Genomic DNA, 18,758 nt, shown 5'->3' with positions numbered 1-18,758 from the left:
TCGTGATTCGCGAATTGTAGGTAATAACATCTTTGCACTGCATTTCTAATAATCATTTACAATATTATAATAATTTAAAAACAATCTTGGCGTAACTGTGTCATATGTATATCGGCACGTATTCGAATATTTATTATTTAGCAAATACCTACAAAAGTTCTAACCCTTTTTGGCTTACTAGCATTGAACAATTCCTAGAGTTAAGGTGAATACATACTATCAACACGCGATCCGACACGGTGTGGCGATACCTAACATATGCCGTGCACATACACAACACCCCACCCCACGCTGCAATCTACATTAGCTTTACCAGTATCATGTGAAAAGCGAAAGTGTAGCGACGTAGCCATGGATTTACTATTACAAGACGAGCTCGAGGAAGATTTATTGCAGATTTTGGGTTTAGATATAATACAGAAAAACTTGAATAAAAAAACGTATTAGACGAAGAAGATACTGGATTCATGAAATAAATGTATTTCATTTTCACATCGAATGACCGCACTTGCTTCACTCGTGCGTTCAACTTAGCTTTCGTGGGTGATCGACAAATTCCACAATAGGTATACTATTCCCGCATGAGTAATACAAAATAAAAAAACACCAGGCCAAATGTGGGGTTTTTTTATTATTATCAAATAAACTATGCTATCAAAAGCGAGCGTTGCTTTTATTTTTCCTTTAAATTGAAAATATAGGTAAACTTCTATTGACCATTATTAAAACAAAAACTTTTAACCATAAAAATAAATTGGTCCCTTTGACATTTGAAACCCTTGACATTTCCCCTTTTTTATAAAATATTATTTTTATTTCAATGATGTTGGGTAATTTTTATACTTATACAATACTATTCCTTTCATAACGTTTTCCTTACTGAAATAATTGACTGGAACAGACAGATAGATAAAGAAAGTTGCACCACGTGTTTCATTTTTACTATTTCATGTCATATAACACCCGGTGTCTTTTGACTAGTTCTATTAATTGTTCATCAGTCATATTTATAAATAGCGTTCATACACCACGAAAGTTCTCGAACAACTAACGCGTGGCATCGGGTGTTAACTAGAAACACACTGCTACACTCTTGTGTAGTGTGTGTTCCCCCACTCCTGGCAACACGCCGATCTAGCTCGAATGGATTTTTCCACGTGTGGGGGCGTGTGATCACATGGAGTGTTGCATATATGTTTCTGAACGTATTAAATATATGGGATTGATTAGTACTAACACCCGTTGGATGGCGTGGAGTGGCGTCGTGTTTTGATAGTATGTCTTGAGCTTTATGCGTAATAGCTAGTGAAAGAAAATTCAACAGAGAATTAGCAACTTATGCAGAAATATTATGGTTGTAAGACACAAATGGCTGTTAAATCAATTAAGCAAAAGCATATTTTTTTTTCATTCATTCATATTCATTTATTTGCTATAAAATAGGGTGGTACAAATTTGGTCCTATAATAGCTTAAAGTATCTCCTATTTAGCCATTACCAATAGCATGCAAACTTGGTCTTGGGCAAAAATTTTATAACAATATAAATTAATTTATTTTATATAACACAATATTATAATTTTATACAATACAAAAAAATATTAAAGTCAAGATTATATCGAACAATAATACGCTTACAAATTTAAAAGAGCAAAAGGAAATTTCTATACAAGTAGGACCTTAAAGTTTTCATGAAACGTATAAATATTATAATTGATGAGGCTGTATAGTGTATGATCCTTGCCCGGCCCGAATTGGATAAAAAAAATCAAAGCTGATGCAACATTTTGTCACTTGAAAGTTCAATTTATAATTTCTGAACCACCTGCCAAAGTAAAACATAACCAAATTTGAGAAGTGAATAAATAAGACGAGTGCAAATATGGAGGAAGATATGGTTTTTGATCCTTCCTTGAAGAAAAAGAAGAAGAAGAAGACTGGTTTTGACATAGAAGCGGCATTGGCTGGTGAAACCAAAACAACTGATGCGCCTGTCGAAACAGGTGACGTCGACGTACCTGAAGATGATAGCCTGGATTTGGATAACTTTGGTAAAAAGAAGAAGAAAAAGAAAACTTTCTTCAACTTAGAAGAGCTAGAGAGTGCATTACCGGAATCAAAGGATAAAAAACCCCCTGCTGAGGAACCTGAACAGCAAGAGGAAGAAATTATGGATGATTTAGATCTGGACATTGATTTCACTAGAACTAAAAAGAAGAAGAAGAAGCGAAACTTGGATGAAATCGTTGCCGAAGAGGATGTGAAAACGGAAGATCAAGAAAAAGGTGATGATTTGCAAGATGATTGGTTTGGCAGTGATCGTGACTATACATATGATGAATTACTTGAAAGAGTTTTTGATATAATGCGGGAAAAGAATCCTAGTATGGTTTCGGGTAAGAAGCAAAAGTTTATAATGCGACCTCCACAAGTAGTGAGAATTGGAACCAAGAAAACATCATTTGCTAATTTTACGGAAATATGCAAAACACTGCATCGGCAGCCTAAACATTTATTAGATTTTCTTCTTGCTGAGTTAGGTACAAGTGGCTCAGTAGATGGAAACAGTCAATTGATCATTAAAGGTAGATTCCAGCAAAAACAAATTGAGAATGTGCTTCGTCGTTATATTAAAGAATATGTCACATGTCATACATGTCGTTCACCAGACACAATTCTACAAAAAGATACACGCTTATTCTTCCTCCAGTGTGAGACTTGTGGGTCTCGATGCTCAGTTGCAAGTATCAAATCTGGTTTCCAAGCTGTCACTGGAAAGAGAGCTGCCATGCGTGCAAAGACTGCATAGAATATTAGTGCTTAGTGATAATCAATTAAATCTTCATTATGGGGTACATACAGGAAAATTCTCTTCTGTGTTATATATAGTATAATTAAGTATTATTTTCAGTCATCTGTTTGTTGTGGGGTGCTTTGAAGTTTACATATTAATAAGATAATAATATTGTAAACCATTTGATAGTCATTAAACCTGATTCATTTTTTGACTGTTATTTTACAGACTTATGGAAAAATTGTTTGCTGTATTGTTTTCTATTAAATCATGTGTACCCTTCTGATGAAAAACAATTTAATAGATTAATAAATTGAAACAAACATGTTATATTTATGATATAGGATAGATTTGTGTGTTATTTATATAAAACATATTGATTGCTTATTGTGTAGCTTAATAAAATAATTGAATTTCTGCATGTACCCCAAACATATACAATGTATAGCTCACTAATGTAATATTCTCATTGGTACACAATATTTTTATATGCTTGTTTTATTTTTACAAAATTCTTGTAGCTTTATTATTGGACCTTATTCAATTGAAACATATTTTCGCTCATCTTGAATTTGCAAATTGGTAACATTACTTGGGATAGATAAAAAATACTCAGAGAATTTCTTACACTTTTGATGTTGATAGAATAATTAGCCCTTTTCTACATACATAAACATAACAATAAAAAAACAAACTAAAACTTAAAACTAATCTATATGCCTCTGAATAAGCCTCTTCCAATTGTGACTTCTCTGTTGCTAGCCAATTTTGACAATGCTGAATGCTGATTATCAACTGACATCTTAGGGGATGTTCGTTGGATCCAGTTGGTGTCTGACAAGAAGCTCAAGTGGTGATCTTGTATACTCAATCACAAATGGGCGAAAATGTGAGTCTGAACATAGCAAAAGCCATCAATCTAGTGTGCCACAAAGTATTAAATAGCAAAGCTGCCATCTTATGGCTTGCCAGAGAGGTTATGTAAGTTGATCACTGGCTGTGTGTTAGATCTATTTGTGCATGGTCACATAGGGCACGGTAGGCAGTGATATTACTGCACTACTGAGACTCAATTTCTTGTCTAGCTGACGAGAGTAGCCATACCATTCAGAATATTAGGTTTTTCAAGAATCATAGGCAGAACTGTAGGGTGTAAGGTGCCCGTCTCTTCTCAGGTAAAAATATTTGGGGTTTATTTTCCAAAACGCAAAGTAAACTCGCCTTTTCTGTGTCAACACCCTGGACAAAATTGGACTAATTGGTCAACTTCACAATACCTTTGAATTACTTCTGAGGTTTGAATACTTACATTTTTTCTTCATCGTGAAGCATCAAATAAATTAATTATGAAAATCGAAAATATGTGGCACTCGGGGACCGTACCGGCGCCACCCCTATGATAGTGAATGGCTCTGGACTTTGCACCTCCAACACTAAAAGTTGGTACCTATTCAATAAACTTTAACTTATTTAAATATTTTTTTCTGACCTACACAAAGAAAGGAGGTTGTGAAGACGTGTGTAGGTACAAAATAATTTTATATGTAGGTAACCTGTTTCCAATATAGTATGGAGTCAATTATTCGAACCTCAGTAATACTCTACAATGTAGTGCTCTGTGAGCAGCTAGAGCATTGCGTAGAGACGTCGCTTGATTGTGTGCCTTCTACCTGTTTTATCACGGGGAGTGTTCCGAAGAGCTGTTTTACCTGATTCCTGTCACCGAATTCCACCTACGTACGACACGCCACAAATTACAATATCACTATCTGGATGAGTGGCTTTCCTCCATCGGCTTTCAAGGAACTTTCTTCCACGTACCCAGGGGCGTGCATTGGTTTTCTAGCAAGTTAGACACTGTAGATCTAACTAGTCGTAGTTGCGCCTTAGTACGACATAAGTTGTATGAAACGCTGCTTGCTTCTTATATGCAATCTGTATACTGCCTACCGTAGGTAGTAAATTAACATAAACACTAGTGCTATACTTATTTATTTAGATTCATAACGAGGTAGGTACTGCCAATTGTATATATAATATGCACGCCCCTGCTATACCTACAACAAAGCTGTGGAATGAGCTTCCTTGCGCGGTGTCCCTAAGACGGTACGGCATGGGTACCTTTAAAAAAAATATAAAACATTTAAATTTATTTATAGATAATGCCTGAACAGTGGCTGGGACTTTATTAAAAAAGTGTATACATTTGCCCTTAAAGCTATAATGTATCTTATGAAGCCTACTAGAAGTAGTTACAAACAATCCCTTATTTCTAGTGTTAAAAATCTTGAAAGCTAAACTGTGGTTTTTGTGACCATTTCTCATAATTTTTTTTATCAAACATATATAGTACCTACCCATATTATCTCTGACCTATTTATGATAGTTGTAATTTAAACTAGAATGTGTATTAATCCCAGAAGTGAGGGCTATCACTAAAAACATAACCAATTGTTTAGATTTGCAAGAGCGACATCTCAAGTCAATTTCCTAATATGCAAATATTGGGGTTGAGCAGGTTATCATCTGTATAGTAGATCCTGTAGATGAAGCAGCAACCTGAGAGTTGAAAAAAGCATACAAGATTTTATCAACGATACGTCACTCGAACGTGTCGCGGGTTCGAGTCCCGCATCGTTCATACAATTTTGTTTTCAAATTTTATTTATGTATTAATCCTAGAAGTAAGGGTTATCACCTTAAAAAAAAGCAACAAATCGTATTGTATACCTACCTATATTATATGCATTTGGCAGCATTCGAACTGACGTATTTTCGCGTTTTCGTTCCATATGGAACAACGACGAAATCCACACGATCTCACCCGATTTTCCGCCTTATTTTGTTATGAGGGATTGCTTTTTTTAATTTGAACTTATATAGAATAAAATTCCGTTAAATTCTGTACAAATTAAAACAAAGACAATGGGATGTCGGCATACAAAAGTTAACGGAAAAAGTGTGGGGGGACTTCAGTCTTCATCAGCCGCCGATATGATAATTTAAGTGCGCAAATATTTTTTTTTAGTTTTGCTTTAGAAAGAACATAATATAAAGATGATCATAAATCCATTAACACTAATAAATAAAACCAATTTTCTTCATTGAAAATGCTCACATAATCTAAAATATATCGGTTTTTGAACTTTGTGTCGTTTGTGTAAAATAAAATAATATGTATAATTTATGCATGTTCTTACGGCTTGTTTCGATAGCTTTCAGATACATTCATTGGAATTATCCTAACTATAAGCATTATTTTTCTACACGTTAAAATAATACGCATAGATAAACTGTACCGCGCGTAGAATTATCTCCCCAAAACCGCTCGGTAGTCAACGGTTTTTAAGCTTGGCGGATTTTAGGGATCGGATCGCGAAAGGCTAGACGACAAATTACTGAGTGCTGCATCGAAATTTTGTCGAAACTTACCAAAATGCATTCCTATGGATAGCCTCTCTAAACTTAGTAATAATTTTGCATTCATACAATAACACCTAGACAGGTGTGTGTATGAATGTTTGGGAGACCCCAAAAGGGTAAATTACAGTACAGAAATAATACACAGTACTACTAATTAGATTTCGTTATTTCTACACTCAGCGGCACAATTAACCGCCCACCCTTTTAAAGTGGCAAATTTTGATGTTATCGCAGTTGTAAGTTATTGGGCATAAATAAGTCAAGTGTGAAAGAAATGTAGTGACGAAAAAATTACAAACTACCCACTTAACTTTGTTTTTGTTACGCATAAGTTGTGAATAGGACAAAAGTAAACAATTTGAGTTTGTTTTGGTTTTGTAACTTAAAGCTAGTGTTTGGACATCACAAACATGCCATTTGATTCTAATTCAGTGGCGAGAGCCGTCGCTCTTATCGACGAAGGATTTAGTCAGCGTTACGTGGCACGGAAGCTTGGTGTCGCACGTACCACCTTAAGGGATGCAGTGAAACGGTTTCGGGAAACTGGCTCTTATGAACGAAGACCAGGACAGGGCCGAAAAAGATGCACCTCCGCTCGTGACGACCGATTTCTTGTGACCAATATTCTAAGAAATCGGTTCACTACAGCTGTTGAGGCACGAAACCAACTTCGTGAGGTTCGCAATGTTCAAGTGAGTGAAAGAATAGTGAGAAGAAGACTAGGAGAGAATGCCCTTGGAGCTTTTCGACCATCACGAGTGCCACAATTGCTCGTAGGCCACCGGAGAGAAAGACTTCGTTTTTCCCGAGAGCACGCCGAATGGAATATGGAACAATGTTATGTTTACTGACGAGACAAGAATATGCTTGCGCGGTCCTGACGGTCGCCAACGTGTATACAGACGCAAGAATGAAAGGTTTGCACCATGTACTGTTGTGGTAACAGTAGGTTACCAAGGTGGCTCTATCATGATATGGGGCGGCATTACTTACGAAGCACGCACCGACTTGGTTATCTTCGAAAGAGGTGGAATAAATGCTCAGAGGTATGTAACAGAAGTGTTGAACCTCATGTAATGCCATTTGCTCCATTTATTGGCGAAGATTTTTTATTAATGCAGGACAACGCTCGCCCCCACGTTGCTAGAGTGTTACCGCGTACCTGGATACCGTCGGCATTCGAAAATAACATGGCCATCCCGGAGCCCAGATTTAAATCCTATTGAACACATATGGGACAATTTAAAAAGACGTGTTCGAAGCCGCATACCAGCTCCAACCACCATAGATGAATTAAAACAATCCGTGATTGAGGAGTGGCAGAACATTCCACAACAACAGATCAAAGATGTCATCGACAGCATGCCAAACCGTTTGATGGAAGTCATGAGGGCTAGAGGTGGAAATACGCACTATTAGAATTCATTTATTCAGCAGATTTTTTATTTTTCAGCCATTTCATCACATTTGTTAATTTACGGCCAAAGTGTTTTTCAGACTTTTTTATAAATAAAAGTAATAATTAAAAACAATATTATCTTTCATTTTACTTCAATATACCTACGTTATAAAATAACATTCACAAGGCCACAATTTTTTTTTAACCAAATTCGTAAAACTCAAGGTGTGCCGTTAATTGTGCAGCTGAGATTCCTTTACAGCAAACCTAATTCCATGCATCCTTTAAATCACCAAACAATCAAACCAACAATAAAACTAGTTTTATTACAAATAAAAATATTATAAAAAACAGGATAACAATCAATTTATCATTAAATTAATAAATAATTTAGATATGATATATTATATAATAATAGTTTGTTATATTACAGTAGCAATCATATTCTACTCAACAACTAAAAACATGATATAGGGGACTAATTAATATGAGATATTCAGAATTGTTAAGATCTAGTAAATGAAAATGTTTCTATACACTATACTTATAAGTAAATGACAAGGAATAAATTATTATTTTTCTTAAAATTAATTATCATGAACAATTTGCCGACCTTGTTTTCCCTCTACATATTTTTTAAGACTTTCTGCATACAAGTCCAGCCGTTGAGTCATAGCAAAACCCCATTTGTCTTTAATTTGACGGCACATATTTAAATCAACTTGTGCTACTAAAAGTCCATCATTTGTTCTTGATAAACTTGGTGTTCTTGTACCATCAGGGGCTGTGACATAACTTGATCCATAGAAATGTCCAAAATCATTATGAGCAGGCTTCCCATCTCCTGAAGTGAATTCATTAGGAAAGGTTTCTGTTCCAACTCTATTTATGGCACAGGTAAAGTAACTGTTAGCTATAGCAGCATTTCGAGCTTCCACAGCCCATAAATGTTCACTTAAGCCAGAAACAGTGGCAGATGGATTAAAAACAATTTCAGCTCCATTTAACCCAAACATTAACCAATTTAATGGATGGTGACGCCCATAACAAATATTAACAGCAATCCTACCAAATCTTGTTTCAAAAACTGGGTGACCTGTGTTGCCTTCAAAGTAGTATGTTGACTCATTGAAGTCTCCTACACGAGGTATGTGGTTTTTCCTGTGAAATCCAATCACTTTTCCTTTTTCATTAATAATGACAGCAGTATTCCAAATCAAATCACCATGTTGTTCATCTCTTTCTAAAATAGGAGATATTATAACCATGCCATACTTAACAGCAAACTCCTTTAAAAACTGTGTGCTTGGACCATCCATAACATCCTCAGCAAATTCACACCAAGGTACTTTTTCCCTTGTGCAAAATGCAAATGGCATGGACCAGGCTTCTTGCAGACATAGCACATTAACACCTTCTTTTGCGGCAGTATTTATTATCTTTGAAACCTTCTCAAATATAGCAAGCCTTTGTTCATTGATTGGCATGAATGTTCCACTGACTATTGAATGTTGTATTGCACCAATTCTTACAATCCGGGGTTTTCTTGTTTCTTCATGTCTTGCAGGAAAATCATATGCTTTAATTTCAAAACCATTGGCAGTGGCATACTCATTATTACTTTTGTCAATATCTATAAAATGATGGTTAGCTCTACCATAATGAATCCGGTTATATTCCTCCAAGTCTTTTACATTCAGATGTTTTACTAATATTTCATCAACACTACACAACTCATCTTTTTTATGACTCTCCATCTGTAAAGGTAATATTAATATATTTATATTATAGCACGTAAACTTATCTGAAATGAATAAAGACTGATAAATTTATAGCAGCCATTGCCTGCCTACTGATAAGCTCTGAAGAATATCAAACAGACACACAACAATTTATTATCTTTAATATTCGTACTTACTACTACTATTTACAATGGGTAGTTTATTTTAATAAGTTGTCAATTTTATTATTAGTTTTTAGTTTAATTTGACCGTGAGAAACCAAAGAATATTTTTAGTCTAACGAGAAATCTACGGTGGAATCGCAGTTTTACATTTAAAATACAATTTACATATTATGTTTTATTTATTTTTATTAGTCTTAAGTCTACTATCGAGCTCCAATCCAAAGAAAAGACGATGTAAATTGTAATTTTGTAAATCGTTACTAGAGTACGTTCACAATATTTTACCTCTAGCCATTACGCGGTGTCCTACATGGGCGAATCAACGCGAACGCGAAGCGGCACGGCGCGGCGCGAAAACAACAAACATTCGAAACCTATTGAAGTGGCCTACGTGACCAAACGCACGTGGGGTGCGGTGCGGAGCGGCGCAAAATGAAGCGAACGCGATCAGTTTGGCTTAATATTTTCGCGCGAAGTGGCCATATTTTTTTCAAGCAAAAATTAAGTAGTAATGTCGGAAGTAGAACATCTTATTATTGCTATCCAAGAACGTCCTACATTATGGGACAAAAGGAATAAAAGTTACCACAACCGTTTATTATCGCACCGCGAATGGGAGGCTGTGGCTAAAATAATTGGGACTACAAGTAAGTACAACATATTTCTTTATTATTATTACATTCTTAGCAAAGGATGTTGCTCAAAATACAGTTTAAAGTTTTCTCTTGCCTGTGCGGCTGCTCGTGATGTATCATTGTATCTTCTTTGAGAATTATGTCTTTGTGTTTGTGACATATTTTGATATGTTTTTCGGAAAGACATTAACTCATTCTCATTTATTGATTCAAGATCCCTTATAATATTGTGTAGTAAACATATGGCTTTCACGATATGAACTGCATTTGTAACATTCGTTTCGATAGATTTATGTAGAATTCTGAATTTAGAAGTTATTGAACCAAAAGAACATTCCACCACCATTCTGGCTCGAGATAAGCTATAATTATAATTATCTTTGGCGTCCCTTTAAACGTTGATTTTTCTGGAAAAGGTCGCAATAGGTATTTCTTTAGAGGAAACGCCGCATCTCCAAGGAGCACATACGGAGCTATGATATTAGAGCCCGGTAATACTTGTTCTTTAGGTATTTTTAGTCTTCCTTGTTCTATTGCTATTCGAAAGGGGCATTCCTCAAAAACACCGGCATCGTTGTCTTTTCCATAGGAACCCACATTTATCATTACAAACTTATAATTTGCGTCAGTGACTGCTAACAACCCAATCGAAAAAAAGGATTTGTAATTATAATACATGGAACCACTCTTTTTTGGTTTTATTATGTGAATGTGCTTTCCGTCAATACATCCAATGCAATTAGGAAACTGCCATCTGTCCCAAAAACATTGCGCTATGTTTTTAAAGCTATCTTCTGAAGGTTCGGGCATGTGTTTCCTAACTAATTGAGTCCATATAGCTTTGCAAACTTGTGGTACGATTGTAGAAATAGCAGATTTTGAAATTCTGAACGAGAAAGCGAGTTGCCGAAATTGTATACCTGTGGCCAAATACCTGAAATAATGCAAAATATTAAGTTATAATTCCTATTCTTTTTTCAGGTGAAATGACTAAGAAAAAATGGAAAAATTTGAGAGACACGTTTAGTAAAGAATTAAAAAAAATTCCTAAGCCACGTTCTGGGACTGACGCCGATAATGAGCCGAAGTATACAGGCACATGGCCACATTTTGAGGCCATGTCTTTTTTAAAAGTAGTTCTGAAACCCCGACAAACAGAAGGGAATATTATATCACAAGACTCCGAAAGCAATTCAGTAGATCTGTCAGTGTATTCAGACGCGGCTAGTCCAGAAGAGATATTCAACATGAACGCATCTGACAATGACAACACCCAGCTCCGAATCTGCGTCTATTTTAGAAGAAATACCACAGAACATGTCCATAGATAACAGCCTTCGACAAGATCGTCCACCTTCGCCCTCGTTGCCAGGTCCTTCGCCTTCATCCTCGTTGCCAGCTATCACAAGGCAAACACGCAAAAGAAAAGATATAAGTCTCGAAGCATTTCTCGATATTGAGAGAGAAAAAATGAAAATTCTTCGCGAAGATCAACCAGATAATACTGACGACGACCTTCTTTGGTTCAAATCAATATTACCTTACATGAAACAGTTGCCATCACTCAACAAATTACATTTTAGAACGCAGATGCAGGAGCTTCTTCTAATGGAGCTGTCAAAGTTAAACCCACCACAATCCAGTGCTCAACAACATGGCTATTACACATCTTTGTGAAAGTATTGCAATTATGTACATACTTACTAATTAAACTTAATTAATATTATATATAATCTCTAACATTTATTTCATAGTTTTCTTACCTCAAAGTCACCATAAGTCGTTCTTCTACAGAAATAGGTTCCTGAAAATTTGTTGTAGTAAATTGCAGAACAGGTTTAATGGCTTGTAAAATATAGTCAAACGTTGTAGGTAACATTCGACAATATTCCTTGAACAACAGGGGTTGAGTACGTAAATCCTGGTACAAATTATGAAATTCCCCATGAGTTTGCCTTTCTAAGTACACAGTATTAGTTCCACTTCTCTGCTTTATACAATTCTTCAATATCTCATATTTAAGATATGAATTTTCCAACAACATTAGCTTCCGTCCGTCCATGGCAAATGATTAATGCTAACTGAACTGAACGGCGGCGGAGGGCGCGGAGGGGACGGTTCGCGCGCACGTAGGACAGAGTAGCCGCATCGCTCCGCACCGCATTAAATTCGCATCGGATCGTTTCGCAATCGCGTTCGCGTTTATTCGCCCACGTAGGACACCGCGTTAGGTTAGCTAATTTATTTTTTATTTTTTTTGTGGCACGGGATGCAAGTCCATAGGCCAACCTGAGCGTTATATTGCCATATTTAGCTTCTACGACTCCCTCAAACGACAATTTAAATTTTACGGTATTGATGATATTTTTTTCTTACAATATAATGATTTGAACGTAAAGTTTGTAAATAAGATCTTTTGTTATCGGGACGGTTGAACGCATTTAAATTTATATTTGGAGTCATTACAGAAATTCGCTAACCAAATTTAAATTTTTGTTATTCAAATTTTAATTTTCAATAATAATTACATCAGTGTGATATATTTATTATTATACCACACTTGTTAGGAAGTTTTTCCTAACTTCCTAACAAATGTGGTGTACAGAGAACCAGCTCGTACCGAGAGATAATTCGTACAGATGGGAATCATCGTACGCATGAACGATTGAACTTAATGGTTTTTATGCAGTGAATGAATAGTATCGAGTAGAAGAGTAGAAATAATACGACAAGTTATTTTAATACTTTTATTATTCGGATTCTGATGATAAAAAATATACCTATCTTATAATATTATTTATACCTATCTTATTATATTAATTTCCGTTCGCTTTGTTATTTAATATAAGACTATACCTTTATATATCTTTAAGAATACGCCTATCTAATAATATTATTTTAAAATAAAAAACAATTAAGTGATCGGGAGATTTCCGTCAGGAGCGAAGTTCGTTATTCCAATTTAATAAACTGTTCAGCAAGATACGAAATGATAATAATTACAATATGAAAATAACTCAAAAAATATGTGTAAGCTTATCAAAAGTATTTAACTAATACCAAAGAATTACCAACCCATTTATGAGTTGCTACATTGTATCTTAAAACAGCACGTTTAGTGTATTAATTGTAAGCTGTCAGAGTTTAGAGGTTTAGAGTTTCCCCAAAGTCGGTACGTCCTTTCTGACGGTATACATTTCAAGTATTTTATTTCGAACTGCACACAGATCAAAGTCATCCAAATTTTTTTTCTTGGATGCGTTTTTTTCTGGGCGTAGAAATTTTTTGAAAAGTGGATAAAGCAACTTCGCCTTCTTTAGTTATGGTGCTTACGGTTTTTTCAGATATTCCTGAAACAGGAAAAAAGTTTTATTGTATAAAGCCTATTTTATTTTAAATTAAAAATAGCTGTGTATATAGACAGCTATTTCTTACCAATAATGTTCCTATTTACATTTTTACCTAATCGTATCAAATGCAACCAAACGAAAATTGTAGTTCTAACTAAAAAAATAGAGGTCAGCTTGGCATTTATATTATTTATTTATTCAAATTAAATCCACCACTACCACTACCACTTGTACCACTTGGCCAAGGAACATATTTACTCTAGGGAGAAGAATGACAACCACGTACAAAAAAAGCGGCACAAAATTAGCGCCATCTGCTGAGCACCCCTTGAATATAATCGAGAGGAAAAATTCTAAATAAGATTCGTTTAAATATTTATATAGAGGCTACAGCAAAAGCAGAACTGGGAAACAATATTAAATATAAATTGCACAATAATTTGCATTTTAATCCTTTGATCCCATCATAAATGAAATTATTGAGCTATTTCATTGGTTACAATATCCCAGCAGCACCTTGGTGAACAAATAGCCACAGTGTTTAAATTAATTTAATAGAAACAGTAATTCTTGAACCATTACTTTTAAAATAAAACGATAGTTTGGTAAGTTGGAATGTCTTTAATATCAAATAAACTATCACCATAATAAGAGGGCAACTAGGTATTATAAGGTCAGCCAATACTAATCCCATATGTCGGGATCAACAATATTCCCACAACACAAGCATTGCTGACCCGATCTGTACTGGGCACTGACCCCTCACCTCTACGAACAAAGAGAATTTAAGCACTACGTACAAGAGACGGGAGTGCCAAACAAAATAATGAGAAATGTCGCTTGTATTGTATTGTACTAAATCTTGATACCAACATAATCAACTAATGACGTGAAATCACAGCTGCCAATATAATAAATATATAGGGTTGGAATCAATCCATAATTTTTATCGATAATTAACTAATAATATAGAACAAAGCCTATTAACAAATTAATCAGAAATATGTGGGTTAAAGAATGAAGATAGTGATGTGATTGGTGGCACGTCTGAAATTGCAACAGCTTTAAAACTTAATCTCTCCCTTAAATCCTTAAATCCTTAAGGGCACGTTGGAAGAAAAACCCTAAACTTATAAATCAAAAATTAAAACCAGACCCCATAATCTCTGTGACCCTTCGCGGAATGGAATCCGGGATCAGTGGATTTTAGCTTCCAAATCTGGATCACTCACAGCAGCAAAGATTGGAAGGCAGGGAAACAAACTGTACCTGCGTGAATCACTGGCCCCCGCAACTCGCTTCTTATTGTGGAAAACGAAAGAGGAATTAAAGGATCTTTTTAGATATATATGGTGTAAAAATGGTGCTATATTAGTGCGAAAAAATGAAAGTGCAAAAATTATATCGATTCGATCAGTGGATGACATTATGAAGTTAAGACCTAAAAAACTGTAAGTCTATAAATCTAAGTACTTTTGTTTTTTATCATTCTAATAACTATCTAACACTTTAATATGGATAGTGACAACATTTTAGAAATAAGTTGCACTCACTGGAACGATTTCTGTAACCAACTACCGTTTGATAATAAATCTTTGCTATTATTTCATCTAAACATTCGTTCGATTATCAAAAACTTTGCATTGCTAGAAAATATAGTATCAAATTCCTTGCACACAATACACATAATAATGATAACTGAAGCGAATATAAAACACGATATAAGCATGTTATTTCAACTAACAAATTATACACTTCAAGTACAGCTTAGGTCAAACAAAAAATGAGGAGGAATATTAATGTATTTTCATGACAGTCTGAATTTTACACGAACAAACAATTTCATTTTAAATGAATTCGAACATATAATAGGAGAAATTTATTTACCAAATAAAAACAAATATAATATATGCGCTGTTTATCGACCACCAAACACAGACAAAAGAAGGTTTATTTACGAATTGTCATCATTATTATGTAAATATGGGTGTAATCAATCATTCATTATAATGAGTGATATGAACATAGATATCCAAAAATTGCACCCCATAATTAAACAATATTTAAACACTTTGTCTGATCTAGGTTTTCCATGTGGCATCAGCAATAATTGTACGCGTATAGAAAAATTAGGCAATAATATAACAAAGTCATGTATCGACCATGTCCTAATTCGTGATAATTCTAAGTATGATATATACACAGCAGTAGTAAACGTTGCACCTGCGGATCATTCTATAATCGGTTGCGCGTTACTCGGTGCATTTGGACTTAATAACATGAATAACTCAAGTACATACACAGTTCGAAATAAGTTCACTTATGATAAAACTAAGTTACGAGCTGAACTTTTGATGCTGGATTTGGAATATTCTTTATCCTACAACGACCCCAATGATATTATGAGGCATATATATAACAAATTTAATTATACTTATAGCAAATGTAGAATTGAAAGTCCAACTAATATCACTAAGCGAAAATCATGTGAGTGGAGTAATAGCCGTCTGACAGAAATGTGTAAAAAATGTGACAAACTTTTTTACATATGGCGTCAAGACATGAATAATGCAAAAAATAGGCTTATATATAATAAGTACAGAAATAAAACAAATAAATATGCGCAAAGGCTCAAATATACGTACACCATGAAAATAGTTTCGAATAATTTTTATAACCACCGTATGGTGTGGAAAATAATAAACAATTTGACAGGTAAAATCACAAAAAGTATAGATGAAATTTTAATAAGATCCTTTAGTCTAGAACCATTACAATTAGCAAATAATTTTATACAAGAATTTGATAGAAATGTTAAGAAAATCACCAAAAAATGTCACTTCGGAAAACTGCTAAGCCCTAATGTATATAATAACATTGCCGACCGCGCTATCTGGCTTGGAAAAGCAACAAAGGAAGAAGTAAGTCAAATTTAAAAAAAACTTAATATTGATAAAAGTCCAGGTTATGATGGCATACGAGCCTAAAATATATTTCAGAAAAGATGGTCCCAATATTAACACACCTCATAAACTGCTCCATTAAAACTGGCATTTATCCAGACCTGTTAAAGATAGGAATAGTACGACCAATATATAAAAAAGGCGAAAAGAATGATTACAATAATTATCGTCCAATAACAATTTTATCGAGCATAAATAAAATAATAGAGCGATATATTTGTGATAAAATAAATGCTTTTCTAACCAAAAACAATATAATAAACGAAAATCAATTTGGTTTTCAAAAAAACAAGAGTACTTCGCAACTTTTAGAAAAATTCTCTAATGAAATAAATGGTCACCTAAATAATAAACTAAATATATTAGTGATGTTTATTGATTTCAGCAAGGCTTTTGATGTTCTAAATTACGACATACTTTTTGAAAAGCTCTCGCAAAATGGGATACAGGGACCATTTCTTAACTTCATTCAACTTCATTAATCAAAAGCTATCATAATAATCGTTGTACATCAGTGAAAGTATTAAACACTAAAAGCACTATGATACCTACACTAAGCGGCTGTGCTCAAGGCTCAATCTTAGGTCCTTTAGAATACTTACTATATGTAAATGATATGTGTGGTGTAATCACAAAAGCCTCAGTGTACCAATTTGCAGATGACACTTGTTTGGTTGTTGCAAACAAAAACCTTAAATTAGCAAAACATGATATGCAATCAGATTTCAATAATATGTGTATGTGGGCTCATGATGTCGGATTGGTTATTAATATTGACAAAGCTAAACTTATGTATGTACATTCGTCTCATCATAAAACACAAACTGAACCCGCTATTATCGCCCACAACCACCGTTGTTTCCACAATCCAATAAAGACGTGTGATTGTATTAAAATAGAAAATGTACAAGAATACTCGTACATTGGGCTTGTGATTGATAATAGACTCAATTGGGGACCTCATAAAAACCATGTTCACTGTAAACTTGCATATTTAAAATATAAGTTACCTTATAGTGCCCTAAGATTATTATATATGGCTCTGGCGGATTCCGTTATAAACTACGGACTAAGCAGTTACGGAAGGACGTACAAGTCATATTTAGAGGATATATACAAATTACAAAAGAGAATTCTTAAAACTATCGTTCCTAATTATTTTTATAAACACAAAGAAAATACGGACCTTGCACTATTTAAACATTGCAAGGTTATAAATGTCTTTGATAAAGTGAAATTCCGTATATTGTCAGATATAAATGAATCTAAATTCCTTCGAGAAATTCAAAGACTGCCTCATCTAAGACAATTTACAGGAACAAACATGTCATTTAAATTACCTAAATCTACAAATATATATGGCACCAGAGCAAACAACTACGTCATTCCTCTATACTTAAAGGAGACTCCCTTAGAGATTCAAAAATTATATATAAATAAAAATAAATATAAGTCATCGTTAAAAAAGTACTTTTTACAAAATCCTTCATTAATATAATTGTATCTGCGGTAAGCTAAGTAGACAACTAATTGGTAATTACTAACATTTAGTTGATAATTATTTTTTGTTTTGCATTTTATTGATTTCTATACTACTTTGTTTAAAATTGTAATTTAACATCTTGTAATAACTGTATTAATTGAAAGTAATTGTTGTTTTCTTTTTAAATATTATGTAATTTAATTCTAAGCGGCTTCACACACAGATAAGCTTCCTAAAGTTTAAGTGTGTGTTATTATATTGTATTTTAAATAAATATTCTAAAAGAATATATATATATATATTTCTATATAAATTGATATAAATAATGTCTAATTTTAAGGTTCTCTTTTGTTAAATTTAACATGGACCTAAGCAAAGTCTTACTAGTTTAAGCTAAGGGATACGTTTTAGTTATCTCAAAGAAAAAACAAATAATATAATTAATATTTTATTAATAGTTTTGTTTTGCATTGTAGTTTCGGTTTAGACAGTCTTTGGTATTCGTTTTTCAGATGTTGCAATAAAGTCGTAGGCGCGGGTCCTGAATCTGAAATTATAACAGAATACATAATAACATAAGCTAGTTAACCCTAATTTTTAGGCTTTAAATATTTTTTTTCACATCATAACCACAATATAATATTTACTATATTAGGATATATAGGATTTTAAAGGTTAATAAACTTATAAACTATTTTAAGATCAATAAAATTATTAATCAAAAATATAGATACCATAAAAATGAAATAAATAAAAATAAATTTAATAATAATTTAAAATAAAATATCGACAATCGATAAAAAAGT

General features: G+C 33.9%; 2 protein-coding genes across 3 annotated transcripts; one reads left to right on the top strand and one right to left on the bottom strand.

Moving 5' to 3' along the window:
- The first annotated feature begins 1,797 nt into the window (after positions 1–1,797).
- Positions 1,798–3,281, top strand: LOC126967443 (eukaryotic translation initiation factor 2 subunit 2). The gene has a single exon (XM_050811908.1). The coding sequence runs from the start codon at positions 1,882–1,884 to the stop codon at positions 2,806–2,808; it is 927 nt and encodes a 308-aa protein (XP_050667865.1). The 5' UTR covers positions 1,798–1,881; the 3' UTR covers positions 2,809–3,281.
- A 4,639-nt stretch (positions 3,282–7,920) lies between these two features.
- Positions 7,921–9,952, bottom strand: LOC126967442 (beta-ureidopropionase-like). 2 transcript variants are annotated; one of them, XM_050811907.1, is made up of 2 exons: positions 9,807–9,952; positions 7,921–9,372 (listed from the first exon to the last, which is right to left on the bottom strand). In XM_050811907.1, exon 2 carries the CDS (start codon positions 9,370–9,372, stop codon positions 8,203–8,205), a length of 1,170 nt encoding a protein of 389 aa, XP_050667864.1. In that variant the 5' UTR covers positions 9,807–9,952; the 3' UTR covers positions 7,921–8,202. The 2 variants fall into 2 exon arrangements, with proteins under 2 accessions (XP_050667864.1, XP_050667863.1); XM_050811906.1 differs by lacking the exon at positions 9,807–9,952 and adding an exon at positions 9,534–9,799.
- Between the last annotated feature and the right edge of the window lie 8,806 nt (positions 9,953–18,758).

This window comes from Leptidea sinapis, chromosome 13 (assembly GCF_905404315.1).
Source record: "Leptidea sinapis chromosome 13, ilLepSina1.1, whole genome shotgun sequence".
In the NCBI taxonomy this organism is placed as follows: Eukaryota; Metazoa; Arthropoda; class Insecta; order Lepidoptera; family Pieridae; genus Leptidea; species Leptidea sinapis.
Note: the sequence above shows the minus strand (reverse complement) of the source record. Positions and strands in the feature narration are given on the sequence as shown.

Bases quoted from the DNA above. Each gene is read 5' to 3' on its own strand.
- LOC126967443 (XM_050811908.1), top strand. From the start codon at position 1,882: ATGGAGGAAGATATGGTTTTTGATCCTTCCTTGAAGAAAAAGAAGAAG.
- LOC126967442 (XM_050811907.1), bottom strand. From the start codon at position 9,372: ATGGAGAGTCATAAAAAAGATGAGTTGTGTAGTGTTGATGAAATATTA.